Here is a 23,372-nt window from a genome sequence, read left to right on the forward strand (position 1 = left end):
CAAAACTGGACCTTTTCGATCTTTCCTTCCTGTGAGTCACTTTGTTTAAATATAACTAGCCTTCTATTATTAAAGTTAAATATTTGGTCGGTTGAGGTTCACTTATTAGCAGGCCACTTGTGGTTGACTCCATAATATAGCTGATGTGACATATAGCTGACATGAAACCATAATTTAATATAGCTGATGTTGAGTCGCATGTGACTAAACCATCAATGTTGTCAATGGAAACTATCCTACCCCCCCCCCCCCTTCCCTTCCCTTCCCTTCCCCAATTGGCCCTTCTCTTTTCCTCTCCTCCCTCCCCCAAAAATTTGCCTTGTCACAGGAAACTCCTCCCACCACAACTTCAAGAATAAGGTATCCCACGGCAGTAAGTTGAAACAATGAAACTGTAATTGTGTGACAATATAACATCTTTATTTTACAGCTATAATTTCCTTTGTGATCAATCTTTCTTTACTATTAAGGCCACTATCATTTGACATTAGCATCAGAAACATACAGAAACTTAACCACATCGGTCACAAAAATACCTTAGATATGTGATTTTGTATTGTTACATGCTGTGAATGTTGGCATATATTGTTGATTTATCCCTTGATACATATAATCCCAAATTAAAAATTGCTGCTTTGTCCATGTGAATAACACTAATAGTCCGGCGGCTTACCTCGAAATTTTAGTTGAATTGTGCACTTTTTAAGCATGAAACTTGGCAAAAAGAAAGTGGTCACCAACAGAAATTTTTTCAGATATAGTGCCAAGCCCGAAAAACACCGGTTTCCATGGAAACCTTAATTTATTAACCCTATTCAGACCGGGCTTTTTTGGATCTTTTCAGACCTCTGTAACGTCCAGAATATTTAAGCAATCACAATGAAACTTAGGAAATATATAGTATGTCCAAACACCTATCTTTTGGCATACGTCACGTGGGAAGATGACGTCACATAACGTGACAATTACATCATAATGTCAAAACAGCCGCCATCTTGGATCCGCCATCTTGGATTTCGATTTTTTTTCCAAAACGTCCTAAAACCGCCCAAAATTACTGCAAAGTACTCAAAATCAATAAAACTGTGCTTAAAAACCGTAAAAGGATGAAAATAATTGCATTAAAATTATTTTTCATTAATAGAAACACGAAAATTAAAAAATTGGGAAAACATGCCTGTCAAAATACCGTTGCCATGGTGACGTCAAGTTCCTGACACAACAACTTATCCTACCAAAGTATTTCCAGATAAATTTTAGATAAATTCGTTTGGTAGCGTTTGGTTGAATCTTGAAAAAGTTATAAGCGTTCAAAGTTAGCGCGGGCACTTTCCGCCCCTCCCTGTCCGGATAGGGTTAAAATCAATGAAATTTTGTGAAATATTTGTTTGTCCTGGTTTATAGACAAATACTATTATGCCAGGTAGTGATACCAAGTCGCACGTACAAAATTAAGAATGAAATGCTGTAATTTAGACTGTTCACAGCCCTATATTTTCCTATTTTTCTTCTGTTAGCGAACGGTTCACCGATCGAGAGACCTGGACGCTAGCGCAAAACGAAAGACGCGAGGGAGCAGAGGGCGGGAAACGAAAAATATTTTCCCATGCAATAATTTCCTATTTAATTATTGGTATCAAACAGATGGTAAAAAATAACAATTGTAAGCCTAATTAAAAGCATTCATATCTGTATTTATGAATAAAAATCAACAGTAAAAGGTTTATAAAAGTACAAGAAGAAATACTTCATGGGGAAGGGGCAGGGGGACCTTTCGGCTGAAAATTTCGTTGCTGTTTACTAGCTGAAAATAGGAAATTGGCGTTGACACTATATCAAGAATTGATTAGTATGCGAATGCTTGTAATCCTGCAAAGTTTGGTGCTTGTATCAAAAATCGCACAATTCAGGAGCTAAGCCACCGGACTATAATGTTCTTTTCACACACAGACACAACATATATGATGATTTCATCAACTGTACCTGTACGGGTTCTTGTATACTATTGTTCACAGCAACATTGTCAAAAAATGTTGGATTATTAAAATTTCAAACTTGAATGATGTGAATCTTTCAGCCACTGGTGCCTGTTTAAACAGAGGCATTGTAATTTGATTGCTAGGTACATGTATGATATGACTAACATCTTATGTTAACAGATTACACTTAGCCTTAAGCACTGACAAAATCAATTTACACACCGATGTACAGTGAGTACATTATTGTGCTTTAAAAGCACATTCACGGTTTGCTGAATCCCTGATTAAATGAATAGTAAAAAATCGACAGTATGCCACAGGGTGTGTTCTACTTCATGTATTCTATAACATGTCACAGGGTCCCTTCACTGCCTTGCACCAGTCGACTTTTCAATCTCCAAAGGTCCTAAAAGAAAATAAATCAAATATAAATCAAATGAGTAAAACATGGAAATTTAATTGAAATAAACCAGCTAAATTTTCTTGTTCAAGTTTATCTATTTTCTGCCCACAACACAACACAGTCAACCCAGCTGGGAAACCCACATCAATTGTTTCGGTGTCCAAAATAATGGCCACAAGGCCAGAGCAACTTTCATATATGCATAAAAATTTATATAAACATTGAAATGAAAAGCTAAAAGAAAAAACTGTCATAAACATACCGCAAAAGAAAACTCAACATCTTCACCCAGTTTCTTGCGTGCTACATCTAAAACTTCAGTTTCAATGTACTCCTGTGATGTTCCCCTGACATCTATATAATAACAGTGTGCACTGGCATAGTGACCTGAGATGGCCTATTGGGAAAAAATGTCAAAATAAACAAAAACACAAAGGGTGTACATATACAACAGATACTGTTACAAATTAAGTGTAAGCACTTATAATATGCTCTAATAAGCACCATCACTCAACATTAAGTGCCCATCCTTCGAGCAAAAAATTAATAATAGCAAATAAGTACCCCCCAACTTCTTTCCCTCACTTTCTTACATACATGTAGTAAAGAGATCACAAAGAAAGTCCATTTCGTAGACTGCAAAACAGTCATATTTTTTGGAAACACACATGTATGGTCCTGGAGCGAATGTCAAAACATCGAGAGAGACTGAGGAGGATGCTTAAAAATATGACTGTCTGCTTTCCATACATACTGGATTTGTTCAAATTAGCTGTTTTACCAGTAACAGGAAATTTCCATACATGTAGGTACCTTTCTAAATCCATTTGTTTGGTTTGCACCTGAGCCATGGATAAGAAGAGGGTGAAAGAAAACAGTGTCTCCTGCATTCATCTCCAAGTGCAGCAGGGGGATGCTGGTGTCATAATCTTTAATGCCATGATACATTACATTGACGCCACCCTGAAAAAAATCATAACTTCCATGTAGAGTTGTTGAAAATAATGTATTGAATGTTTTGGGACAACAGCCAATAATCGTTGATGATATATATTTTCTAGCAAGAGCATTGTATTATTGGTGTGAGAACACATATGCTTGTATCTTTCTCAGCTTTCACCAAGGCAAATGAACAATACAAGTACGTTGTAAGGGTGAATTCTTGAGAAAGTTTTGTTACAGCAAGGTGATCGCTCATTATTTTTTTCACATGGACCAGTCTGTCACTTACAATGTAACCACCCGATAATGCATATACAGTGTTTCATTGGCTTCTCCCAGGGATAACCCCCAAAATTTGTTAACCCCCAAGGCTGATCACAGAGATAAATGTATGTTGGGGAATACAGGGGGTTTGCATAAATCTTTACCACTGGGTAGGGGAAATCCAACACTATTGGAAGTTTGAAAGATAAGGGAAGGGTGGTGTGTGACAAATACAGACTGCAGACCAGCAGATTGGCCCTCCAGTTAAGCCTCAAGGGTGCTTTGGTTAGCCTGAATAATATTCTGGTTAGCCTGAATAACACTCCAGCTAGCTGGTTTACAGGTACATGTAGCTCTCAATAATGGTAATGGTAACATGATATGTTGTGGTTTAAGTATTTCTTTGGTTTAAACTTTTTCAAACCAGTTTGATTCTTATTTTTTATTGTCTCATATTTACTATCTTTATCTGAAACAAAGGAAATAAAAATCAAACTGGTTTGAAAAATCTCAAACCAAAGACAAATTTAAACCACATTATAAACTTAAGTTTGTAATAGGGGAAGGGTGGTGTGCGACAAATGCAGACAGCAGACCAGCAGTATAATAATTATCATGTTACCATTACCATTATTGAGAGCTACATGTACATGTAGCATTATTCAAGCTAACCGGAACATTATTTAGGCTAAACGGAGCACCATTCATGCTAACCAGGGGGGGGGGGGGGGGGCAGTCTTTAGGTCTGTAGTCTGCATTTGTCGCACACTGAGGAAAGGACAACTTGTAAAAGATTGGACCACTTTGTCTTAAAAGTTTCCCCTACTAAGATTGCTTCACCCCTTTTTATAATCCACCTGCTTGGCTTGGTAAACTACCCCAAGTGGGCAAATGTATAAAGATCTATGTATTTTACTAACCTCCCATTTAGGATAATAGTGCTGCAGAAGTGGGCTGTAATGAGTACCTGGCTGTACCACTAAACAACCATTGCGCCTGTGAACTTTCTCCATTGCAGTCCAGGAGCATACCATCCGATTAGCTGGACGAAAGGGAAAGTAATGCAAATCTTGATGAAGAGGATGACGAGAGGTCATGGTCCCTGGATCTGGAGGTTTGTTTATCAGCATGGTATGTACCGATTTGATATCAGGACCGGTGAAACAAGCAACATACTTTAGAATCTGGGGCAGCTCGCAGTAACTGAAAAGAACGTCGTCGTTTTCGAAATTCTGAAGTTTGTTTATGGTTCTCTCGCCTGACGGACGATTCGATTTCACATAGGTAACATCTTTCATCACTGTCATGAATGGTACTCTGACTTCACCATCACAAATTTGGTTAAATCGTTTAAGATATTGGTTCAGGAGTTCTTGTGGAACAAGATTTCGGACCACCAGGTAGCCATTCTTGTTGTAAAAATCGACCTCTTCTTGGCTCAAGAGGTCATTTGGCACCACCAGACTATCAGGTTCTGCCTCTACTGCGGCCGTTCCCGTTATTTCTGGGGAGTTTGAGTGCAATCTCTGACAGCTAAGATGCTCTGAAATCGCTGCAAGTCTATTCCGAGCACGATCCGCCATATTGTTGGTGTTATCAATCAGCGTGCAAAGCATCATGGGAACATTAGTCACGAAAATAATGTGGAGCGACCTTGAGCGACCTACGCGGAAAACACGGGGGGCCCTACCCTCCCTCCCTCCTCCACACTGCCGACTGGGATTTTCAAGTTGGCCGCGAACCCGCGGTGGTGCCTGACCAACAGTAAAAGTATTTATAGACTTTCTAAAAGTCGTTTGTTTCTCGTTTCCGCTTTAGTGGTTGTAACACGATCGTCCCTAAGATCGACTGCGTGGGAAACTACTGTGTACTTGAATAAAATTCATTCCGTGCAGCTACAAGAAATACGTCTTCCATGATGTTTTCTTGCTGTGGCCAGCAAAGTAGGAGACTGTGTCACAGCCGGTTATTGCATGAAAGGAGAGAATGGTTTCCACCTCATGGATTGTTCTCTTCAGATTCCCATGAATCGTGTGAATTGGCAAATATTTGGGCTTCTTAGACGTCCCAGCTTTCATCCATAATTGCTTGCAGGGCATTTTCTCAAAGTGAGAAATTAAAAGGAGAAAGACATCCGTGTCTTGTGATGAGACGACAAGGAACTCTGCATCTGAGTGTACACAATGTAGGATCATTCGAGTGTCCGCCTCTTCGTGGAAACCTTTAAGGCCTCTGATGTCGATGTTCGAGCGGGAACATTTGACAGCATCTTCTTCCTCGAATCCGCCACCGACAATAATGATTTTATCGGCTGGGGCTCCTGCAATTAGCTTTTCTGAGAGGAAGCGTGCAAGATCAACCTTGTTTTCATCAAAAGCCAGAAATGTTGACCAGGACTTAGGCAGAGGTACGGAGCCATCTTCAATAACTCTTCTAATGGGCGCGTGCCCTCGAGAACGCTTCTTTCAAGATAAATTACACAAAAACCAATAACTTCTGTACCAAACAAACGACAAAGCCAGTTATGTTACGTCCTTTTTTAAATTGATATCACATTAACTTTCATTTGTTTCCTCTTTGTTTCCTCTGTTTCAGTGGCATGCCTGTAAACTAGCTATCTCGTTAAGTACTTTATATTAAGATATAAAGCTAAGTGCATGACCACTATAAACATAATATTTTTTTTATGAACACCGACCCCGAATCAAGCCAACAGCAAGACAGTATGGAAGCCTCTGATCTACCACACACCGTGATGAAACACGCGAAACACGCTTCCATTTTCTGAAAACGATTTATTTATTTTTTCAAAAAAAAAATTGTTTTTTCTGTATTTCCGGTGGTTTTAGGTCTGTCTGCGAGGCAAGTTGATGAAACGCCTCGTCCTGATGAGTCTCTCAAAATGGCGGCAAATATGAATCGACGAAATTTGGCAAGTTTACACAGCTATAAATATTTGAATGAGACGATACCGCAAGTTTTTTTTCTGAAGTAACATTTTCTATTCTATCACATTTCGGTTAACTTTTATTTTGTTGGTTGGGGCACTTCTACTATATATAGTGTAAAAATTACATTAATATCATAGTAACAACGACGTTTACAGTTTCATACTGTCCAAAAACTAAAAATAGTTCTGACTTGCAGTCCCGAGCTCGAGTTCTGAACTCGCCTGAGTCCTGAGCTCAAGTCCTGGCTCAAGCCCTGGCTCGAGTCCTAGCTCGAGTCCTGGCATTGACTCTAACAAAACCACTGTGTTTAATTAAATTTTTATCAAAATGCCTTAAATACCAACCGTATTCTGAAAGAACGTTCGGTCCAAATCCTTTGTAGACATTTTCCAACTGAAATTTTCAAGTGCGTTGTATATCCAGGACTTCAGTGGAGTGAAGTCCTTTGATTGAACACCGTAAATGATCTAATAAACGCCCGGGCGTCTATTACATTTTCGGGGTCCTAGGGGAGGCGTTAAATAGATATGAGGCGTTTATTAGAGAGAGGCGTTTATTTCACTTTAACTGTAACAACGTCATCAAAACAAATAGGAAGCGTAGTTTGCTAGCGGAGTAAGATACAAAACAGAGTTGATGAGTAGGAGAGCAATCTAATCTGCGCTAATGCAAAGCCTAGAGATGTCATTCATAGTTCGATATCGATGTTTTCATCGTCATCAAAGTCAACCATGTTGGCGTTGTTGGTTTATTCGATGTCCAAGTCATGTAAGAAACTAACTGTATTGGGTGATTTTACTATATGGAGCATTACCTTGTTTTTTGAGGTGATTCTTACGTATTCTTGAAGAGGGCGTCTAATACAAACTTTACACTTCAGGGAAGGCGTTAATTAGAAACGAGGCGTTTATTTGAGAGTGGGCGTTTATTACATCATTTACGGTAAGCCAACGTTTTACCCAGTAACTGTCCACCACGTTTACATGCCTGGATCACTGGATGGCAAAGGTAGCTCGACAAAACCCCAGCACCGGAAAAGACCTCATTGGCTTGGCGTGGCAAATATAGCGTCATAAGCCGAACTCCTCGACCAATCACTGAGAATGTCCGCCGGTTTCTAATATTATTATATTCACCACGGGAAATTATACTGACTTCGCAGTAAACTAGCAGTAAATTTTCTTTCTATTCTAAGGGAAAACGGCTTTATTCATATAGAATCAACAAAGCCTATAATTACTTACTAATCTGAGAGAAAACAGAGGATATTAATCAAGAACCATAAATCGGATGCATTTACCTTGAGTCGGGAGTTCCGCAGGGAAGCTGTCTATGTGGCTGGATTATTCAAGATCATTGACAAACACCTACCCAACGCACACAGTTACGCCGACGACACCCAAATCTATCTGTCTTTCCGACCACCTGTGTCTCAGAATGCTGCGCTGGAGAGTATCGAGAACTGTGTTGCTGATGTCCGTGCCTGGATGCTTTCTAACCGCCTTCTGATTAATGACACCAAGACCGAGTTTTTAATCATCGGTTCCCGGCAGCAATTGTCCAAGATTCATATCGACAAGATTACAGTTGGAGAGTCAACGATCGAACCTGTGAAGATGGTGCGCAACCTTGGAGCATGGTTTGATTCCCACATGTCAATGAATTCTCACATTGGGAAAGTGTGTAGTAAGGCATTCCGCAGTCTTTATAACATCCGGCAGATCAGGAAATTCCTTTCGGAGGAAACAACGAAGATTTTGGTGCATGCTTTCGTCACCTCACATCTCGACTACTGTAACTCACTACTCTATGGTCTCCCACAATACCAATATGACCGTCTACAAAGGGTTCTCAATGCCGCGGCACGTGTGGTCTGCTTGGTCCCTAAATTTGACCATATCACTCCCACCTTAATAAGTAGACTACACTGGCTTCCTGTTCGGTACCGGGTGACGTTTAAAATACTGCTACTGGTGTACAAGGCCCTTCATGCGAAAGCTCCGCCTTACATCTCTGGCCTTTTGAAGACCAAGCCTGTTGGTCGGTACAACCTGCGTTCCGATGGCCATGATATGCTAGTTGTTCCTAAGACAATGCTGAAAACTTTTGGGGATAGAGCCTTTGCCAAGGCAGGCCCCTCCCTGTGGAATGAGCTTCCTGTTGACATTCGCAAAGCGTCATCAGTGGAGACTTTTAAAAGTCAATTGAAGACTTTCCTTTTTAAGAAAGCATTTCGTGTTTAAGCGTTTTAACTTTCAATCACATTGTTTCTAGTTTGATTTGTATGTAGGTTCATTCTAATTTTTATATTTTTATATTATTTTTACAAATAGTAAACAGCGCTTTAGAATATTTATAGTTTTAGCGCTATATAAATGTATAAATTATTATTAAATTATTACTGAAAATATTTACAAATTTTTGACCTGGGGTAATTGGTTAATAATAGTTGCAGGTGATCCATTATGACTTTCTGTCGTTTTGACAATCACTCACCACAAAGGACATACATAGTTAATAGAGGGAATGGTTATGAAGCCCGGCAAACTTCTTTGTTATAGGTTTTTTTTTCGCTTTTTTGGGGGTTGACCGTGCACAAAACCTGACAAAAGACAATAGGTGGTTACGTGTGTTCATGTAACTAACCAAAAAAAACATTTAGATTACGTAACTCAAACATGTGTATGAGCACAGAACTAATGATGTGCACGGTCATGGACCTTCCAACCTAAATCTTGGCCTCTTTGTTTGCTCCTTTGATGTTTGCCGGGCTTCCTAACCATTTCCCTCTATTAACTATGGGTAGCTCGACAAGACCCCGGCACCGGAAAAGACCTCATTGTCTTGGCGTGGTAAATAAAGCGTCATAAGCCGAGCTTCTCGACCAATCGCTGAGAATGTCAGTTTCCAATATTATTATATTCACCACGGGAAATTGTACTGACTTCGCAGTAAACTAGCTGTAAATTTTTTTTATATTCTAAGGGAAAACGGCTTTATTCCTATAGAATCAACAAAGTCAATAATAACCTACTAATTAAAATGTTTACAAATTTTTGACCTGGGGTTAATGGTTAACAATAGTTGTAGGTGATCCATTATCACTTTCTGTCGTTTTGATAATCGCTCACCACAAAGGTCATACATATTTGATAGGGGGGAATAGTTATGAAGCCCGGCAAAGTTCTTTGTTAAAGGTTTTTTCTTTCGCCTTTTGGGGGGTTGACCGTGCACAAAACCTGAAAAAATACAATAGGTGGTTACGTGTGTTCATGCAACTATTAAACCAAAAAAAAATTAGATTACGTAACTCATACATAGTGTATGAGCAAAGAACAAAAGATGTGCAATCTCATGGACCTTCCAACCAAAATCTTGGTCTCTTTGTTTGCCCCTTTGATGTTTGCCGGGCTTCCTAACCATTTCCCTCTATTAACTATGGGTAATACGACTAAATTTCAGGTAGCTCTCAAAAGCGACCAAAAAAAAGGTCCCACGCCCCCGCACGCGGTACGTGTGTCAAATAAATTACTACAAATGGTAAAAGATAAGATCTTTAAGAATTTCATTATTCAAACAATTAACCTGGTACGGGGAGACCCACGAGGCCTTTGATTTTGGAGTGCTTAGAGACTTTTTGATTTATATTCTTAGGAAAAACGAATTTCTTACTATAAAATCAACCAAGGTTACAGCTAACAAAGCAACTTTTTAATCATTAACAAACTTTGTATTGACCCACAAATCACTGAACACTTGCAGGTTTCTCCCAAAAAGTCCATTGTGGCTTTCTGTCATTTTGAACATTGCATGCTACAAACGTCATACTAACGCATATCAAAAACTCTCAAAAGTGGCCAATGAAAATAAAGGGTATACACAAGACAAATAATTTATTACCGATTGGCAAAAGGCAAGGTCTAAAAGAATTACTTCATTCTTACAACTACACACAGAGAGAGACACGAGGCCAAGATTTCTTTGGTTTAAGGTTAGTCAAATCAAAGTATTTTACTGCGCAATATTCAAATCAAAAGATCATTTTGTTCCCAGTTGCTTTTATTCAAGTATGTCCATACACTCATACAAATTCCGCGATCTCTTTTGCAACCTAATTCTTTTTACAGGTTCTTCTATAATACAAAGGAAGTAAGAAAGTAAGACGACATAAGAATATATCGCCCGTTTTTGAGATGCGTTTTGATTTAACCTTTTTCTTGTAGTTTGTTTACAGTCCGGGTTAAAATTGCGTTAAAGTTTCGCTCATTACAGGGGATCAACCTGATCATATTTTCGGGCATTCTCTTTAAATGCTTTTTCGTTACACTATGACACTTCGGAGTTTTGCGGTATTTGGACGTAAGAAATTTGATTTACTCTTTCTGATGACACGCTACGATTTGTTCACCGTTTTTAGGGTTTCTTCGAAAAAAATAGGGAAGGGAAACAAAGCATTTGTTCACTATATAAATACAATTTACCCATGGCTAAGAATCAATAACAATCAGGCTCCCCCGAACATTAAAACGCGAATTCGAAACATCATTTTGATGTTTGAAGTGACTTGTCAGTAAATTCCGAGCAAAATCTGAATTTCGCGACAGAAAGTGAAAAATCGATTTAGATTTAAGTTTAAACCTGATCATAGTTTGTTATCAACAGAAACCCATCCTTTTTTTCAAGGAAAAAGAAAATGCGCTTTCGTTTAGACACTCGAAGTCCAAACAGTAATAGTTAAAAATGAAGCCGCTACAGTACTAAAAACTCTCCGCGCATACACAAACGAAAATCGTACAGAGATATTTGACATTTTCTAAAGAAAGAAAAACTCATTTTCGTTCACTAATATCGTTCACTTATTTCAAGGCTAAAGAAAAAGTGCTAATAAAGTGAAAAGATCATTAAAGGGACGCTATGACGGGGATTTGAATGCTTTTCGGTAAAAGTTCTAAAGTTGGCGAATACAGTAAAAACCCGCGTATAAGAACACCTATTTTGGCGGTTCAGGCTGATTTGGTTCTTATATAAAGGGTTATAATCTGCAAAATCAGCCTGTAAGTGTTCTTAAGTGTTCTTAAAAAAAAGTTTCTTAAAATAAGGAACATACTAGGCTACCAATAGATGAAATCAATATATATACACACAATTGTATTTTAATTTTAATAAAATTGATCAATCAAGGCAATACTGTACTGTAATTGGGGTGGAACTATTATGTGTGCAATGAAAAGTAGTGTTGATCTTTGATATTTTTTCCATATAAGAACAACTTTCATTTTTCAGGCTGAATGTGTTCTTATATTAATGGTACTTTATTTCCTAAAATCAGGCCTGGGTGTTCTTAATCCACTTGTTTTTATACGCGGGTTTTTACTGTATGCATGAAATGCACCTAGTCATCAAGATGGAGATATAAAGTAAATTGTTTTTGAAGGAAAATGGAAATAATAATAATTCAGTGTAGGTTTTTTCAAGTCTACAAGGACAAAACTGATTTTTGCAAGTTGCGATTTAAAGTTCCTGATGGCATCACAGTAAAATGGTGATTTTTAACAAAATTGAACCACTATTCGTAGTTTCAATATGTGTTTAGGCTCTTGAGTTTTTCAAGTGAAAATGGTGACAAAGTCCCTTTAAATAAGAGGCAGGTTTTTATGATGACAGAAATTCTCATTTTGCAGCCTTTTTGTGTATTGTATATCATATTCTAATGTGAAAAATTTTGTTCTTAACATTTGCTAAGCTTCCACTCATAGCAATTTATATACTTACATTTTCTCTTTCGTGCGTCGCCTATATTTAAAATTTTGAGGAATTTTATTTATTTGTTTATTTTCTTTTCGTTTTTTTTTTTTCATTGTGGTTTACCTGTAAATAGCTGGTGCGTTCCCGCAGATTTTGCTAGTCATATATGCGGGACGCATCGAAACCACGACTAAATGTAATGGCCACATTAAACATTGTTTATTGTGTTGTATTGTCTGGGCTTAATTTTGTTATTTTCGCTCAACTAATGGTCGCAAAAATGAATTCCTCCGAAAGAAAAATGTACAGGTACCACGTGTAATTTTGTACTTAACTTATCATTAGAAACCCTTCCATTTTTTTCAAAAAAAAAAAAAAAGGAAAAGAAAATCCGGTTTCGCTTTTAGACACTCGAAGCCCACACAGTACAAGTGAAAAGTGAAGTCCGCTACAGTACTAAAAACTTTCCGCGCATCCACAAAAAAAACATCGCACAGAGATAATTGTCATATTTTCAACAGACAGAAAAACTTTATTTCGTTCACTAATTTCGTTCAATAATTTCATGGCTGAAGCGAAATTTACTAATAAACAGATCTAAAATTCCTAATGGCATCACAATAATATCACTTGTGTATCGCTTCAGTACACTAGCATGGTGATTTTTAACAAAATTAAACCACAATTCGTAGCTTTCCAATACGTCTTTAGGCTCTTGAGGTTTTGAAGTGAAAATAATGACAGTGTCCCTTTAAATAAGAGCCAGGTTTTCACGATGATAGAAATTTCTTATTTTGCAGCCATTTCTTTATGGCATATCATATTCTTATGTGACAAATATTCCTCTTAACATTTAAATTATTTTCATTGAAGCTTACCTGTAAACTAGCTGGCGCGTTCCCGCAGATTTTGCTAGTCATATCTGCGGGACGCATCAAAACCATAACTTAGTGTAATGACCACATTAAATATTGTATTTTATACCATGCCATAGAAAATACAGCCAATCAGAATAAGGAAGCTTTTTTCGGGTATCAACCCACCTTCCCTCGCGCGCGTTTTTTTGTTATTTTGGGTTTTTTTTTTTTGTAAAAATATTACATTTTTTCTTTTTATTATATCCTTTTTTTTTTTTTTTTCCTCCCCCCTAAAGCGGGTTAAAAAAAAAAAAAAAAAATTCAATATAATCTATAAACCCAAAATTTGTATTGTATCGTATAGTATTGCCTGGGCTTACATTCTTTATTTTCGCTCAATGCTCGCAAAAATGAATTCCCCCGAAAGAAAAATGAACAGGTACCACGGGTAATTTTGTACTCACTTATCAAATAAAGGGAAATGTTACCTGCGGCAATTTGGCCGGCCAATTTTATTTTGGGCGATTTTAGCCAAATATAACCCCCGAGTAGGGCTCGAAATTTCTCAAAACGTTGCTCCAAAGTTGCTCCAAAAAATCCCCAAGGTGGGTTGAAGTTGTTCTAAAAATCCAAAAAGTTGCTTTTCATTAACCCTTAACCCTTATTATGCTAAACCCGGATTTTTCGGGGATTTGGAGGAATGGTATTTTAACCACTTGTGACGTCATCAATTTGCACTTCTAGGAAATTCTTGTTATATGCAAATTATACAGGCTGAATATATATTTCCACACAACTGTCTATTTTGAATATTGACTGCATTCTGACAGAGCTAATCGGATCAGATTTTGGTGCAAAATTGGTGGTTAAAATAGGCCAATATACCAGTATTTTATCAAGATCTCCTTTCCAGGGGTTTCCATCGATAAAGAAAAAACCTTTTAGGCCAGAAGAAAGGATGTACAGAGTAGAAGGTAGCGAGAATAAGAAGGCAGAGGAAAACGAAAGGAACGGTGCAAGGAAAAAAATCGGAGCGGTTCCGCAAAATAGTCAAATTTTTGTCTTATGCGCATGCGCGAAAGTTATTATATTGTAGATTTTTACATGTAATCATACTCGTACCCAGGGTTTGTTTTAGTTATGTCAGCACTTTTCTACAAATTATGCTTATCATAATTTCCCTTTGAAGGTAAGGTTTCCTAGAATTTTCAGGAAATAGCACGAAAAGAGAAGTATCTAAATAACATTTTAAGGCCAACATGGCCTTCAAACAGCACCCGGATAATCGTCGGACTAGAAATTGTTCAGAATGCGGAAAGTTACTCTAATTAGGAAAAAGTTGCTCAAAGGGAAAATAGTTGCTCGGATTGTGAAATTTGCCAAAAAGTTGCCAATTAACTTGTACTTTGGTGAATATAAAAAGTCTGGGTTACTCTACATGTGGTATAACTCCAAGCAAATTTCTCAATATTCCACGCCCAATCACAGATCTAAAACAGATCTAAGAGTGTTTACGTCTTTGATTATACCCCTGGTGATACTCCATTATTTAAGCTATTTGGGCATTGTGCTGTTTGGGTTTGAAATGGATCACAAATTGTGCCATTTTGGTCTGAAAATGGGTATGGTTTTTAAGATATCTTTGCTTTAGATCGCGTTTACAGAAACACGTTTATCTCTTTTGATCAGGCTTTTTATCCTTAAATGAAAAAAGAAAGTAATCAAAGTAAACTAGGCAGGCAGGCAGACAGTAAGAAGGAAGAAAGGAAGAAAAAAAGCAAGAAAGGAAGGTAGATAGGAAGAAAGGTAGGAAAGGAGGGAGGGAGGAAAGAAGTAAGGAAAGAAAACTGTCCGCTTCTCGGAACAGTCAATGTCCGCCGACAAATATCAGTACGTATATATTTTTGTGCTAAATGGAGGTTATTGTTTATAACAACATCCATATGCGGTTTTTTAGACAGAATCCTGTACGCACAAGAATGAAGAGCATTCTTTTTGGTTTCATCTTGGTTTTGTTGCAAGCTTCCTGCGTCCCTGCTAAATACCCTGGTAAGTTACCATAAAAGCTGAGAGACGTCACAAATTTTAATGTCTGCTGAACAAAGCATCCCTGATCCCCCGGTAATCATCATTTTTTTAAACTCACACTGCCAGGGTATGATTAATTGTTCATCGCTTAGTGCAGCGTGCAAAAACACTCCCTAAATACAACTGCAACCTAAAATCACAACATGTTTCTTCCGTTTTTTTATTTGTTTATGACTTGTTTGGTTTGCTTTGGCACGCACCAAACTCAAACCTACCTATGAGTCTTTAATGACAGGAATAATAATAAGTTTATTATTATTATTATTATTATTATTATTATTATTATTATTATTATTATTATTATTATGTTCTCTCGTAATGTTTGCTTAAAATCCTAACAACATTTGGAAAACGTAAAATTCCATATTTAAGCCTTGGACAGGTTCTTAGGATGTTCTTTAATTTGGCCTTTTTTCAGCTTCGACTTTCTTATAAAAAGGTTCATATAAAAAAGCGTTTTACTATCACAAGTGACAAATCGTGCTATTTCGCGTCTATTTACAAACCATGCAAGAAAAAAACTGAAACAAAATCACTTTCACACTAAAAGACTGCATCTTATAAGATTCTCTTTTAGAGAGGAAATAGCACATACCGTATTTTCTCAAATAAACGCCCTCGGCGTTTATTTCAAACTTGGCGTCATGAACCCGGCGTTTATTTGAAGCCGGCGTTTAATCGGGGCCCGGCGTTTATTAACGGACTGCAATTTTCAGCCAATTTTTCAGACTGATTTATTGTTACCGATCCTCGAGACCAGAGGGGCAGTTTGTCAAGGCGGGACGATTTTTCTCTTCCTTCAGCCCCAAAAACGTGTCCCTGGGTATCCAAAGGTGATTATTTCCCAAAGGTGCACTATTACGGATTGGATAGTTTATGTTGCAATCGAGATTTGTGACAAACAGTATATATTTACTTGTTAGCTTGACCTCAAATAAACGCCGGGACCTCGAACAGACGCCCCCGGCGTTTATTTAAAAACTAGCAAATTTGACCCGGCGTTTATACGAGGCCGGCGTTTAATCGGGGTCCGGCGTTTAATCGAGAAGATACGGTACATTCAAAACCATTTTGGTTTTCTTAGATTGTGATTTGGATGATTTCAACACATGCAGAGATCATTTTATTCATAACATTTTAATCCTCGATAAAAATTTTGAAATGACAAGAAAACGAAATGAGTTCACCCTGATTCATTGCAAGCAGACTTCATGTTATCGCATGTTAAAAAAAGTTAATAAAATTACTTTAATGCCATCTCTTCTTAACATGTATATACAGTTGGAACAAGAGTCCTAGCACTCAAAGATGACAACAAATATTACCCTGCCCAGATTGATCAGGTCAACAGTGGTACGATAACTGTAAGATTCGACAATCAGCAAAGAACGGTCAACTACCCCAGCAACACGGAGTCGATGATTATCCCTAATGCAACGACCCCGTTTCTTCATAACCAAGCCCACGTGATTGCCAAGAAGGACAACCAAGCGTCTCACTGGAACTTTGGCTTTGTAGTTGGGATAGTAGGTAGCGGGAAAGCACGGCGGTTTAATGTGGTTATAGACGGCAACGCGACTCCGGAAATTTACAACAATAGCCAACTTCGATTCCTTGCTAATCCTAACTCTGTACAAACAGGTAACTTTTACTCAGTTGGTTGCTCTGCTCCCATGAGTTTCTATTTTGCATTAAGAAGAAATAAAACCACTCAGGTAGAGAAGAAAGCACTTCGGGTTAATGTTTTAGTCAATTCCAAGTGAGATCATCCCCCTGGCAACCCCCGGGCATTTGACCGCTACTGAGGCCCAGTTAGTGGGGAATTTAATCAAGCAGAAGACCGGGTGGTTGGGCTTTTGACCGTTGACACAATGTGTCATAAATCATAAAACGCTAGCGAGCTCAAGCGCGTGAATTTAGTATTTGGTTACATTAATGTAAAGTAGCTTAAAGTACCTAGTTTCAACGGATCGCATATCTATCATTTCTTACTAAAATTAGCTGATATAGGGAATGAGTGCCCGTTTAGACCAAGTGAACGTCAACGCGAAAACCGATTTACAATGACATTTCAGCCCTGACCGATGGGGCATTTGACCGTGCAACTGGTTCACATAGTTGGAGATTTTGATCAGACATTTTGAAAAAAGTCAAGTGCCCGGGGGTTGGTCCGGGGGGGGGGGGGGGGGGGGGGATGATCTCGTTTGGAATTGACTGATACATAACATAACATAACAATAGAGCTGATGTTTGCGGGCGTAAATATGTTTTTGGCCCAGCTTTATCTGAGAGGGGCAAAAACAAATTTACGCCCAAGAACATCCACTCTTCTACTATTATAATAATTTTAGAGGGCATTCAGAAAAGGAATCAAAACAATAAGCAATATCTTAAACACTAGTTGCGAGTCGGCGTTTGGGGTTAAAAACCAAGTTTGAAAGTTTACAAAACTTGACAGAAAACCGCAAAATCACTCAAAACAATCAAAGGAAATTACAGAATTCTGTCGACAGCAAAGAAAAATTCGCCATTTAGAAGAACTAAAATTACTACTATTTTCGAGCGACCGTGAACGGCCAACTTTTTTCCGCGTTTTTTCACGGGTAAAACATTCAAGTTTGACTAGACAAACCGTCGCGTTTTTCAACTGAACCAATTAACGTTTGGAGCGTCAACATGTCAAGTTTGACAACCCGCCTGTGTGTTTCTGCACATGAAACAATGGTTTTGAAAACTTTTGCGTCGACTTTTTATATTTCAGGGGCGTAGCTAGCCTAGAGGCCCGTAGGCCCGGGCCAACAAATTTTTCGACTTACTCGTATTTTTTAAATGTACAGTAGAAAAAATCAAGGTGAAGCACTTTCAAAATGAAATACGTAGAGAGCAATTTTTAACACATCTTAGCATTATATGTCTCGCAACTCCCCTTTCCTGATGAGATCAAGACTCATCTAGCAAGTGCAAACTGCATGTGGAACCTTCTGGGTTAGCCAGGTGGCAGGCAAACACAAAACCCCATGTGCTGTTGAGGAAAAGAGCGTTTATTTACGAACGAGCGAAAATAGGTGCAATTGATATTCCTTGTCATGTCATGTTAGAACTATAAGCTGTCAAAATACACGCAGAATCACCAAAAAGTCGGAAGGAGAAAGTATATGATCTTTATCTCAAAAACCTCCCCGGTGGACCTAGCCCCCCCCCCCCCCCCAAAAAAAAAAAAAAACAAAAAAAACAAAAAAAAAAACCTAGCGATCGACCAGGCCTACAACTCTTTAAAAAGCTGGCTACGCCCCTGTATTTCTTCAATGAATGTCGACAGCAAAGGTCGCTCTGGCAGATGCTGCGACAACGATCTTCGATTGTTTATTTATTTATCTTTTAATATTTTGGGGGGATTTTTACGTTAAACTACGTTAAATGGTTTACTTGTAAAACGCGACAGTTAATTCTTCTTCGAGAAGACTGAGTTTGCTTTCCTGCTAAGTTTTTTAGCCATTTTGGCGTTATAAAGCTCATAAACAGTTTGCAATTGCCCCTAGACTCAAATCAAATTAACGGAACTTGAAATGCTGCCAGCCATCAAGAAAACGGCGCGAACAGTTGAATGGTTTTCAGTTCTGATTGGCTGGCTTTATTATTTTCTTGCTTCCGATTGGTCCATGGCAGCTGGCTAAATATGGTTTCTCCATCGTGATTTTAGCCCGAAAAATACGCCACAATGTCCGATGAAATTATTAGTATTAAAAGTTCTAAAGTTGTGAAAAAAGTTAAGTTATCAACTGAAGGAACCTTTTCTTAGTTTACCGATGGTTACCTTTTCCCGCCAACAAATGTAGAAAATACAAAATAGCGACTCCGAAGAACATCTTGCAAACTTAAAATATAAGTATAAGCAAGAAGAAACAGACAAACGGAAAGTAAACGGAGTATTATGGTTCTTATCAGAGGCGGCCCAACTCACGATTCGATCGACGACGTCTGACCGTGTCTGTTCAAGACTCCCGTGTTTGAGCATTTGAGCCTACCCCCAAGCTCACAATGAGAGACGTTTAAAAGTCAAATGAACAGAAATTTCAAAATGCCATTTTAACCAACCAAACGCTTAAGCTATCCATAATTGAGTAAAATTAAGAAAAATTTTTGCTTTCCGAGCCTTAAAGCGTGAATTACAGCAAAAAATACGAAGATTTCCGAAGGCTTCACAAAAACGTTTTTGAGTGACTGCGCACTGAAACGGAATTGAACGAGTTTGTGACGTCATAATTGGTGTTTTGAAGACGACCGCAGACCGATTCCGCAGACCGCACCGACGTAAACGTTAACGACAACGTCTGGTGCAAAATGAATTTATCTTTTACTTGAGAATCTCGCAGCTTTCCAGACACATTCTGCTTATTTATCGCTTTAAGAACTAGCTCCGCTGAATATTCAAAGGAAGCGTTCAACCCCAAATAGAAAAACCAAAAATTAGCCGTCGTGGCTGACGTTATCCAAAATACGCAGAATTTCGTCATTTCATGTTGTTGTTCGGCAGAGAACGGCTTTGAAGTGTACCAAAATTCAAAACGCACGTGCATAGTTAACGCGCGTGCCGGTAAGTCTGCTCATTAACGTAAAATGCTAATGAGAAAGAACAATAGACACTCCTGATCCTGATTTGTTTTCATACCAGCGTGCATTCTATATATGTCTCACATGACATGCAAAACGACAGCAAACAACTGCTTGAAATGTCACTAAACACATTTATTTAAATTTTAAGGTGCCGTCTGCGGAATCGGTCTGCGGTCGTCTTCAAAAAACACCAATTATGACGTCACAAGTTTTTATTTCCGACATTTTTTCCGAGCACTCTACGATTATGACAGCCTAAAAAAGCATTTTTCAACTTGCAATATCTCTGCGATGTAATGACCGATTGCTTTGAAACTTTGGGATATGTTTATTTGGCTCTTAATAAACACATGGGCAAAAAATAACAAAAATCGAAACTTCTGTTCATTTGACCTTTGAATAATAATACAAACTTTTATAAAATACAAACCGTTGTTTCTCAACACCTTCATGTGCCACCAGGCGAGAGTCATTTTCGCGTAGTTTTAACGATAATTATGCACTTCTCTCATCGTGAGCTTGGGCTGACTGTGTAGACTTTCTTGCGAATTCGTCGCTCAAAAGAATCGACTTGTGGCAAGTCTACTGCTTGTGGTAAACATCGAGTTCTTATGCTTGTGTTTATGTATACGGTCGACGTTCGTTTTCACTAGACTACTTATGATTGCGCTTGTTCATATCTCGCGCTTCTGCTTGCGTCGCAAGTGAAAACCAGTCTTAAAGGAAGATCTGGGACTGTCAATTAAACCGTACTTCGTTTTGTTTATGTAAACAGTTGGAGCACGCGTGATTGCCAAGGGCCCAAGGACAACCGGTGCCAGTTCCTACTTCAGAGGCTTCGTCGTCGGTGCTGAGGGCTCGTCCTTGTCCATAATACTTGATAATGGTAATACCGTTAACCACGCTAAGTCCAACACTGCAGCTGTAATTCGCGACGAGCTTCCTTTCACAACTAGACTTACCGACGACAAGAATGTTATTGCTGCTGTACAACCAGGCGGTGATGAGTACGCCTCTGCAGTCATCAGAGGCCGAAGAAGATTCCACCCGAAGTTTATAGTTAAGTTCGCGAAATGTAGTCAACCTATAAGGGATTACTACCATATCAGGCTTGTTCCTGGCCAGTGAAAGTCTTTGTGGAAACAGGTACGATAATGTATATTGCTATCGGCCAAAGAGAAAATGAACCCCCAGGTTCTCCCGCGGCGTATCTAATCGAATGTTCGGTAATCGAACCCAATCGAACGATTGGGTTCGGTAATTGAACATAAACCAACTCACAATAAAATTTGGTCAATCTAACAAAATTGAACGTTCGATTACCGGACAGTTGACAATCGAACAAAATCTAACGTTCGTTTATATTGCGGACATTTGGACGGTGCGCCGTCCCTCTCATTAGTCCTGTGTGATTTACTATATACAGACGGATTTCAAACAAAATAGAGTTGGATTGAATTCGAATGTGTTCGAGTCGGAGTTCGATTGGTTCGAAAATCGAACTCACAGCAAAATAGATGTTCGATTTTGTTCGATTACCGAACCCAATCGAACGATTGGTGTTCGATTGGGTTCGATTGATTTTTAGTTTGATTTTGTTCGATTTGATACGCCGGGGGTTCTAGAAAGGAAAAAGGCCCTCCGATATAAACAAGCACCCAATGGGCACAACCGGCGAATATCTATACAATAGAGTGCTTTCTGTCTCGGACCTACATGGGCTGATAAATGCCGTGCCCGAGGAGATGTTATATTCAATATTATGCGAGATTTATTTTGCGGATTACGCGGGATGACCGCCGGCGTATAAAATTCGGTCGGGTTTCCTTTTTTTCCTTTATCGTCGTCGCAAACCTGCATGTTGATTGGCGGATTGCAGACGGTTCTCGTATCGTTCTTGAATCCTTTATTCAAAACGAGGGAACCATTTCCACCACAAAACTGTCTCCCATTGATCATGAAGGAAAACATCTGTACATGGAAAAAGCCCCGACTGTAGAATTAGCTATTATAGTTTTGCTCCTAGTCTTCTGGAAAAGCAGGTTGCACAGCTTAATGCAGCTTCTCGCATCTACAGAAGAAAATATTTTACTCTGTTATGTGGACCCAGTTAAAAAGATACCATGAAAAAAATACTTTTTATAGACTGAAAAATTAGCAACTGAAGATGCGGTAAAACAGTAAACGGACGCGTAGAAGCTCAAGGTTGCGGAGAAAGGCTATGCGACAATTTGGCTTTACGAACTGGAAGCAAAACTGACCTGCGTTCGAGGCAGAGCCGGGAATTAATCCGATCAGCTATATAAAGCCTTTAAGCCCAAAGCAGGGCTTAGCAACAGAAAGATCACAGGAAACATATTTTATATTTCTGATTTTCTATGGAAAACTAAAATCATTGCAATTTCTTTTATAATAATAAGATTTTTCATGGGTTTATCCTTTGGCAGGAAGACGAAAAGTTGTCCCAAAGCAGCCTTTCCAGGACTGGTGAAACTTGAAATGCCCCTTTTTAGGGATTCAATTGTAATTGCATTAGCTGTTTAGGTATCAGAAAACGTATTTAATAAAGTAAAAGCTTGGGCAATTATATCTCGTATTCTTCTTTATTAAGAGAGGATCATCCTCTCTTGTCTTTATCTATGGGTGATGTCACTACAGAAGCAGTACCGTTCATCGGGATTTGAAAAATAGATAAACGTTTATTGTTTGTCTCAAGATGGAGTCATGATCTACTGCTCCACAAAGAGCAAAACGACCAACAGTCGATCGATAACAAAGTGAACTTACAGAGGAACAAACCTAGTCAAAACGTCGTGATCAACACCTCAAAGTGACTCAAGGTGAGACAAACGAATACTAAACGTTCTTGTTATTGAATGTCAAATGACAGTTCTCGACTTATGGACACTCGTTTTTACCAAAATAATGTCTTCTTTCGACACCGAAGTTCCTTGAAAAGTATCAGCACACGCGCACTACGACATATCTCTTCGTGGGTCAGAATCTTAAAGGCACGCAAAAAATAGGAAGGCAACGGAAGCAACATTAATTCCAACATTAAGAGGCTGTCTCTTTAAAAACGGTCTGGTCGATCTGGCTTAAAAAAGAAATTTCGCACGACTTTCATGTACTTATGCTACTTGTACTACACTTACATCTGCTAGATCGGATCCTTTCAGTATTTTTTCGAGTTTTGAAGTATTTTTGATTCACCCGAACGAGCGCTCGTAACGACCGATGTCAAAGTTGAAATTTACCACAACTTTCAAAATAAATTAAACAAAAGCTAATAACTTCTGTACCAAATAGATACCACAGCCAGTTGTATTATGTCTTTTTAATTTATCACAGCGACTTTCATGAACATCGAGCTCGAATCAAGCCAGCAGCAAGATATTAACGAAGCCTCAACCACACAGCGTGATGAAACACGCTTCCATTTTTAAAAACTATTTATTCTCTTTCAGTTGAACTCGGTAATGCACTTATATTGATTTTTCTGTATTTCCGGTGCTGCTCGTTTCCAGTG

The 23,372-nt window shown here is 38.5% G+C and overlaps 3 protein-coding genes across 3 annotated transcripts in view; 2 read left to right on the forward strand and 1 right to left on the reverse strand.

Moving 5' to 3' along the window:
• The window catches only part of LOC144644453 (uncharacterized), an 86,075-nt gene that overhangs the window by 20,422 nt on the left and 42,281 nt on the right, over positions 1-23,372 (forward strand). The window lies entirely within an intron of this gene.
• Positions 2,021-5,199, reverse strand: LOC144644427 (phytanoyl-CoA dioxygenase, peroxisomal-like). Its single transcript, XM_078503904.1, has 4 exons — positions 4,509-5,199; positions 3,196-3,345; positions 2,645-2,779; positions 2,021-2,385 (listed from the first exon to the last, which is right to left on the reverse strand). The coding sequence occupies exons 1-4, from the start codon at positions 5,169-5,171 to the stop codon at positions 2,332-2,334; spliced, it is 1,002 nt and encodes a 333-aa protein (XP_078360030.1). The 5' UTR covers positions 5,172-5,199; the 3' UTR covers positions 2,021-2,331.
• On the forward strand, positions 10,494-22,353 carry LOC144642040 (uncharacterized). The gene is made up of 5 exons (XM_078501038.1): positions 10,494-10,530; positions 15,099-15,190; positions 16,511-16,870; positions 20,619-20,989; positions 22,291-22,353. The coding sequence occupies exons 2-4, from the start codon at positions 15,121-15,123 to the stop codon at positions 20,969-20,971; spliced, it is 783 nt and encodes a 260-aa protein (XP_078357164.1). The 5' UTR covers positions 10,494-10,530; positions 15,099-15,120; the 3' UTR covers positions 20,972-20,989; positions 22,291-22,353.

This window comes from Oculina patagonica, chromosome 2 (genome assembly GCF_052425735.1).
Source record: "Oculina patagonica isolate OP01 chromosome 2, crgOcupat, whole genome shotgun sequence".
Lineage (NCBI taxonomy): Eukaryota > Metazoa > Cnidaria > Anthozoa > Scleractinia > Oculinidae > Oculina > Oculina patagonica.